Genomic DNA, 8,484 nt, shown 5'->3' with positions numbered 1-8,484 from the left:
TGCCCTTACGATCGTCTTGGTTCAAGTACACATCATGTGAGAGGCTCCCAAGCGATACCTAACCAATCAAGGAGACACCACTCTCCAAAAGGCAATAGACGATATGTTGATGACGAACTCCTTGCTCTTGTGCTTCAAATGATAGTCTGCTCAACATCCAACTCTCTCTCACACAGATTTGGCTATGGTGGAAGAAGGATTTGAGTGGAAAGCAACTTGGAAAAGGCTAGAAATCAAGGTTCAAATGGTAGGAATGGAATCTCTTGATCTCAACACATGAGTAGGTGGTTCTCTCTCAGGAAATGAGTAGTGGAAGTGTAGGCACGTTCTGATGGCTCTCTTACTTACTAAGAGGGGGGGTGGAGGGGTATATATAGCCTCCACACGAAATCCAACCGTTACACACTTTTGACTCAACTTGGTGGCACCGATCAGAAATCTCGGTGGCACCGATCAGAAATCTCGGTGGCACCACCCTGTGTAAAATATTCATAGTTAGGGCAAACCTCGGTGGCACCGATCAGAAACAACTCGGATGGGCCGATGTGCAATGGTTAGGGCAAACCTCGTTTCAGTGGCACTGATTGGATCAACTCGGTAGGACCGAAATGAAGCAATAAGGCAACAGAAAGTTGGCAAAACATCTCGGTGGCACCAATCACAAACTTGGTAGGACCGAAATAATTCCACCAGGTTTCAGAGAGTTGGCAAGGCCATCTCGGTGAGACCAAGATCCATATAAGTGGATCCGATTTGTTAGTGTTTGGCTGTGGCCGCGTCCAGATGAACTCGGTGGGTCAGGATAGGGAAGTTTCAGTGGGGCCGAGTAGAAATGTAGGGTTTTGGACATGTTTGGATAGAGAAAGTGGTTGAGGGTTTTGGAGCAATAACACTAAGCACTTGAGCAAATAGTTCATAATCAAAACCTCACCCCTTTTTAATAGTATTGGCTTTCCTATGGACTCAATGTGATCTTGGATGACTTAACCAAAAAAGTAGGGTCTTGAGCTTTTGCCAATCCATGTCCTCTGCATTTTGAAGGGGGTCGACAATCACTAGTCCTTGCCATGCCAATCATTGAACTTCCCGAAATCTTTTACTTGAATGGATATTAGTTCAATGAGATATATGTTGTTATGAATTACCAAAACCACCCGGGGATTAGCTGGACCTTTAGCCTTCCAGTATGCCACACCGCCACGCCGTAGGCACGCGCGGCCTCGTGGACGGTGGGGTAGGTGCCGAGCCAGAAGCGACGACCGGCGTCGGAGAACTCGACACCAAAGTGGTCAAACGGCTTCGCCGGCACGCCGAAGAACCTTGTCTTGCTCTTTGGGACCTTCTTCGGCGGCATCGCGACGACGAGGTGGCGACGACTAGGCGGCGTTAGTGGGGATCGGGCGGTGACAGTGGGGATCGAGGCGGCGGCGGGAGGCAGAGTGAGGCCGAAGTAGAGTCGGGTCGGCGGAGGCGGAGCGGGTCCGAAGGCATGTCGGGGCGGCGGCGGGGGGCGGATTGGGGCAAGGGGAGGCATATCGGCAGTGGAGGAGTGCGGTGGAGTGGTGGCGGAGGCGGGGTGGCGAATCGGGGGACGATGGCAGTGGGGATCGAGGCAGCGGGAGGCGGGGCGGCGGCAGTGCGGATCGAGGCAGCGGCAGGAGGGGCCGGAGGTGGCTTGGGGCGGCGGCGTGGCGTGGTTTGATGTCGGGAGGCGGCGGCAGTGCGGACGGCGGCCGGGAGGAAGGGGAATGGGCGGAGAGAAATGAAATGCAAGGCGGTTAGCGGTTGGCGCGCGGCTGCCATTTTTACATCTCTAGGCGAGGTGTCGTATTTTACATATTCGGGAAACAGAGATGTGATTTTTTTTTCACCTGCAATTTCTATTGGAGAAGTGTTTTTGGACTTTGAAGATATAGAAGTCAGGTATTTTTCGTCTACATATTTTAATAGAGATGCTCTGATGCATTATTATTCAGGAAAGACGGATGGCTATCTCGGTGGGGAGAGCACGTCGTTAGTCAGGGGAAAAGAAGTACTCAAAGTGTTGACTTTCATAAGTAGTCAGGTACGTGCTCCATCAAGTGGCACATGTTCGTCCGGCGAGACAGCATTGCAAATTATTCCATATCTCCGGTGAGAGCCGTGAGACCTACAAGAATGAAGCCATCAACTGAATCTGCCTCCTGTGAGCCTGGGACGCAATGAAACCCAACAACCAGGCCGTCCGGAGGGCAGCTTCCACCAGCGGGCTGCTCCTCATCCTCCTGCTCGTCGCCTTCACGGCGTCCAACTACTCGTCGCTCTACACCGAGCAGTTGCTCGTCGGCGTGCCCGCCACCCCGGGCTACTCCTCTGCCACGGCGGGATCCCGCGCGAGCGATGGCAACGCCGGACTGGCGTGCGACGTGGCGAGGGGCGAATGGGTGCCCGACCCGGTCGCGCCCTACTACACCAACGCGACGTGCCCGCTGATCGACGCCCGGCAGGACTGCATGATGTACGGCAAGCCCGGGATCGAGTCCATCATCCGGTGGCGGTGGCAGCCCCACGGCTGCGACCTCCCCCGCTTCGACGCGGCGGCCTTCCTCCGCCTCGTCCGCGGCAAGTCCATGGCCTTCGTCGGGGACTCCGTCGCGCGCAACCACATGCAGTCGCTCATGTGCCTGCTCGCCGAGGTACATGCCCACTTCCACTAGATCGATCACCGTTGCGTTGCCATCTTGAGCTCGCTCGATCGCGTGTGTTGATTTCTCGGTTACCGCCCGGCGCGCGCATGTGCATGCAGGTGGAGCACCCGAGGGAGATCGAGCCCAAGGACTGCGTGCACTGCACGCGCAAGTACCATTACCGGGAGCACGACTTCACGGTGTGCGTGTTCTGGACGCCGTTCCTGGTGCGGTGGAACGTGACGCACGCCGGCGGGCAGAAGTTCATGGACCCGCAGAACTTGTACCTGGACGAGCCGGACCCGGAGTGGAGCCGCGACGTCGCCGGCTACGACTACGTCGTCCTCAACGGCGCCAAGTGGTTCACCCGCCCCACCGTGCTCTACGAGGGCGGCCGCCTCCTCGGCTGCGCCAACGTCGACAGCTGCGAGGCCAAGCACAACGCCACCGCCGTGGCCCCGCACTACGCGGTGCGCGCGTCGTTCCGGACCGCGCTCCGGGCGCTCGCCGGGTTCCGCGGCCGGGTGGTCGTCCGGACGGTGGCGCCCCCGCACTACGAGAACGGGAAGTGGGACGACGGAGGAAACTGCCTGAGGACGGGGCCCATGCGGAGCAACGAGACCAGCCTACCGGAGACCGAGGCTGCGTTTCACGTCGCGCAGGTGGAGGAGTTCCGGGCCGCGTCGGCGGCGGCGGCCTCGGAGGGGCGGTTCGGGCTGATGGACGTGAGCGAGATGATGCAGATGAGGGGCGACGCGCACCCCGGACAGTACGGGCACTGGCCGCACGAGAAGGTCGGCTTCGGCATCGACTGCGTGCACTGGTGCTTGCCCGGCCCCGTCGACGCTTGGAGCGAGGTGCTGCTCCATTTACTGACATGATTGGCATCCTGCTAATTTTTCTTCGTCCTAATTGTAGTTGCACAAACGGAATGGATTTGGATGCAGCGTGTTACAATGCACATGCATGTGTTTTATGTAGTGTTAGGGCATCTCCACCCCTAAACGGACACGGAATCCGTCCGTAGATTGATCGCATCAGTATGTGGACACTGATGCGGGAGCCCGGTCATCAATCAAGTCCGCTTACATTTGAAACCATATTTCAACAAAACGGACAAATTATATGCAAACCGGAAGATTTTCATCTACATTGAAGCACTTTCATTACATGTTCGACATATTTTATATTAAACAAAAGCGACTAAACCTAGTCTAAATCTATGACTGTGGCTGTCATACAAGTCCTGGTAGTTCCCTCCGTGCCTATGTCATGCGGCCGTGTTCATATCCGGCAAAGATGAGATCCATGAAGTGAAGGCGTGGTCGCCTAGGAGGAAAAGTAGGACATGTGAAACGGACTGACTCACTTGGGACTCGTCCCCGCCGCCTCCCACACACTACTCCTCCTCGTTGAATTTCACGACCTGCTGTCACCAGTGGATGTGGTGTCGACGATGGACATCGACATGGCGGCCTTCTCGTCGTAATTGCACCAACAAAGCACATCTGGCAATGTGAACGACGCACAACTATCATCATTCTTGTCCGCGATCGCCTGCGCCGTCAGTGCCGCCTCCGCGTCTGCCTGGGCCATGACCGTGTTGCAAGCGGCACGAGCGCACGCGGCCACATATTGCGCCTGCTGCTCGGCAACGAAGTTGAGGTTCTCCACTGCCGTGGTCGCTACGGCCTCCTCTCGCGCTTGCCGTTGCGGCTCTAGTTGCTCCTCCGCCATGGTGGCGTTGAATTGCGCATGCACCTGCTTCATGGTCAAGCCGACATGGAAAAATGCGGTCAGGATTGCCGACTCATTGTCGGAGGCCGCCTCCATCATCTGGTCGTCCTCGGGGACCTCCGGGGAGCTGGCCGGCAGGTCGGCCTCTATCCACCTTGCACGACGGCCCTGCCACTCTGTCGCAAGGATGGAAAACCCGTGCTTCTACTCTGTCAACAGGCTCTCCACAATGCGGTACAACTCGCGGTCACGATGGAGGTGGTGCATGGAGCATGATGTGAAGTGGGAGGATGGTCCAATGCGGTTTGTGTCGGGTTTGGCCTGGTTTAAATAGCGGATGCCGACTAGGCCAAGTGGTGGGGTGTATTAATGCCTATGCCGGAGTAGGTTTCTCGACCCGCCTGAATGTTTAATGCCAGCAGGCGGGCGGATGTGATGCCCGTTTGAATGCGGTACGTATTAGTCTAGCCTCGTCCACTCACGTAGCTCCAACATTGAACATACACGGAGAGTGGGACATCACGTAGGCAGCGCTCGCAGCCGATGCTCTGCTTCAATGTTGGCACCGGTGAGAGGTCATGTCAGCCCTGGGCCGACATGAATACGACATTGGTGCTCTCGAGCGGCATGAATAAGAACATACTACGCATATAATAGAAACATCTACACACATAGCTAGTACTGCTAAGACAGAAAGAAACAGGGGCGGGATAATCATATTATACCCACCTATTGGCCAGTTGGCCATAGCAGCGGTGGCGGCCTCCTCGGTTGCCTTCTTGTCAGCGACAACCTCCTGGGTGGCGGCTCTCTCGGCGTCGGTGGATGCTACTTGTGAGCTGCATTGGGATTTCCCCGAAGAGGAAACGATAATGCAGTACAGTAGAGATAAGTATTTCCCTCAGTTAAGAACCAAGGTTATCAATCTAGTAGGAGAACCAAACAACACCTCGTTAGCAGAAACACCGAGATAGACAAAAATCCTATGATTTTAAATTCTTTGTTTTGCACATGCATTGCTATCCTATTGTCGTGTATTTCCTATCCCTGCGTTGCTAGAATCCTCTAATTCAAACGAGCCCTTACATAATTACTTCTCTTACAAATAGTTGTCAAAGAAAACCTTGTGTAGTTTGTCCTGCTCCTGCTGCGCTGTTGTCCACCCCAGCTCAGCTGCTCCAACGATAGAAGGGTTCACCACAGCAGGGATCCGCCCTCCGGACTGTCTTTCGCCGCCTCAGATCTTCTTCCCCGCCGCCGGCAGCCACGACAACTGCATTACCATCATCAACTGAGCAGATGACCTCAAGGACTACACGGGTCCACAAGAGAGGTCGCACTCTTTCGTGTCTGCTTACGTTATGCATCGTTTAATATTACATGCTACTTTATCATCATGTTCATCGATTAGACTCTGAGTCAGCTCCAAACTAATGCTCAAACTTGAGTTTTTAAATGGTCTTTGGGTACATATCGAGGCCGCAATCAATAGTATTTGTCTACTATCTAGTTAATTTCTGGTATCTACTATGAGTTTCATGTTGGGTGGGAAACAAACAGTAAAGAAACCATTATCTGTATTTTTTAACTAAAGCCATTATTTGCCTGCTATAATTGGTTTTGGGTCTATCTATAGGTTGCTACCATCATTCTGCATTTCTCCATGCACTCCTTATATAATCTCACTATGTTGTATTCCTATGCATGTCAGTTATTGTACATAATGGAACTGAACGTGTGGAGCAAAAGAGACAAGCCTTGCGTGGCAATAAAATTTCATGCAGACATTGCTCCATGGTGGGCGCAAAGGCAGCCCCCCTCGACCCATTTCAGATTGTAATCAAGAGGAAGATAACTGTTTATGAGGGGGATCCAAAAGGAGCAGACCACTCCTATTTACCCCCTGAGGTCTTCGCTCTAACTTGGCATGCTGATGTTGGTCATATCATGCATATGGTGCCTTGCATTGGTTACTTTATACATCAAATTGAAGGAAATATGCCCTAGAGGCAATAATAAAGTTGTTATTTATATTTCCTTATATCATGATAAATGTTTATTATTCATGCTAGAATTGTACTAACCGGAAACTTAGTACATGTGTGAATACATAGACAAACAAAGTGTCCCTAGTATGCCTCTACTTGACTAGCTCGTTAATCAAAGATGGTTATGTTTCCTGACCATAGACATGTGTTGTCATTTGATGAACGGGATCACATCATTAGAGAATGATGTGACGGACAAGACCCATCCATTAGCTTAGCACTATGATCGTTTAGTTTGTTGTTATTGCTTTCTTCATAACTTATACATGTTCCTATGACTATGAGATTATGCAACTTCCGAATACCGGAGGAACACTTACTGTGCTATCAAACGTCACAACGTAACTGGGTGGTTATAAATATGCTCTACAGGTGTCTCCGATGGTGTTTGTTGAGTTGGCATAGATCAAGATTAGGATTTGTAATTCCGATTGTTGGAGAGGTATCTCTGGGCCCTCTCGGTAATGCACATCACTATAAGCCTTGCAAGCAATGTGACTAATGAGTTAGTTACGGGATGATACATTACGGAACGAGTAAAGAGACTTGCCGGTAACGAGATTGAACTAGGTATTGAGATACCGACGATCGAATCTTGGGCAAGTAACATACCAATGACAAAGGGAACAGCGTATGTTGTTATGCGGTTTGACCGATAAAGATCTTCGTAGAATATGTAGGAACCAATATGAGAATCTAGGTTCTGCTATTGGTTATTGACCGGAGATGAGTCTCAGTCATGTCTACATAGTTCTCGAACTCGTAGGGTCCGCACAATTAACGTTCGGTGACGATCGGTATTATGAGTTTATGTGTTTTGATGTACCTAAGGTAGTTCAGAGTCCCGAATGTGATCACGGACATGACGAGGAGTCTCGAAATGGTCGAGACATAAAGATTGATATATTGGAAGGTTATATTCAGACACCGGAAGGGTTCTGAAGTGTATCGGGTATTTTTCAGAGTATCGGGAGGTTACCGGAACCCCCCGGGGAGTCTATGGGCCATATTGGTCCCTAGTGGATAAAGAGGGCAGCAAGCAAGGTGTGGGACACTCCCCCCTAGGCCCAAACCGAATTGGTTTAGGGTTTGGGGGGCCGGCCCCCTCTTTCCTTCTCCCCTCCTCCTCTTTCCTCCTTCTCCTAGTACGAATAGGAAAGGGGGGAACCTACTTGGAGTAGGATTGCCCCCCCCCCCTTGGCGTGCGCCTCCTCCTAGGCCGGCTTCTTCCTCCCTCCCTCCTTTATATACGTGGGGAGGGGGCACCCCATAAACACACAAGTTGATTGTTTAGCTGTGTGCGGTGCCCCCCTCCATAGATTTCCACCTCGGTCATATCGTTGTAGTGCTTAGGCGAAGCCTTGCGTCGGTAACTTCATCAGCACCGTCATCACGCCGTCGTGCTGACGAAGCTCTCCCTCGACACTCAGCTGGATCTAGAGTTTGTGGGATGTCACCGAGCTAAACGTATGCAGATCGCAGAGGTGTCGTACCTTCGGTGCTAGGATCGGTCGGATCGTGAAGATGTACGACTACATCAACCGCGTTGTCATAACGCTTCCGCATACAGTCTACAAGGGTACGTGGACTATACTCTTCCCTCTCGTTGCTATGCATCACCTAGATAGATCTTGCGTGTGCGTAGAATTTTTCTTGAAATTACTGCGTTCCCCAACAGTGGTATCAGATTCAGGTCTATACGTAGATGTTATATGCACGAGTAGAACACAAAGGATTTGTGGGCGTGGGTATATACATATTGCTTGCCGTCACTAGTTGATTCTTGATTTAGCAGTATTGTTGGATGAAGCGGATAAGACCAACATTACGCGTACGCTTACGCGAGACTAGTTCTACCGACGTGCTTCGCACACAGGAGGCTGGTGGGTGTCAGTTTCTCCAACTTTAGTTGAATCAGATTCAATGAACATGGTTCTTTCTGAAGATCAAAAAGCAATCACTATACCGGGTTGTGGTTTTTGATGCGTAGGTAAGAACGGTTCTTGCTCAGCCCGTAGCAGCCACATAAAACT

General features: G+C 51.9%; 1 protein-coding gene across 1 annotated transcript; it reads left to right on the top strand.

Moving 5' to 3' along the window:
- The first annotated feature begins 2,143 nt into the window (after window positions 1–2,143).
- Window positions 2,144–3,792, top strand: LOC123130901 (protein trichome birefringence-like 20). The gene is made up of 2 exons (XM_044550692.1): window positions 2,144–2,675; window positions 2,786–3,792. Exons 1-2 carry the CDS (start codon window positions 2,202–2,204, stop codon window positions 3,545–3,547), a joined length of 1,236 nt encoding a protein of 411 aa, XP_044406627.1. The 5' UTR covers window positions 2,144–2,201; the 3' UTR covers window positions 3,548–3,792.
- The last annotated feature ends 4,692 nt before the right edge of the window (window positions 3,793–8,484 follow it).

This window comes from Triticum aestivum, chromosome 6A (genome assembly GCF_018294505.1).
Source record: "Triticum aestivum cultivar Chinese Spring chromosome 6A, IWGSC CS RefSeq v2.1, whole genome shotgun sequence".
NCBI lineage: Eukaryota > Viridiplantae > Streptophyta > Magnoliopsida > Poales > Poaceae > Triticum > Triticum aestivum.
This window is presented reverse-complemented; position numbering and strand designations above follow the sequence as displayed.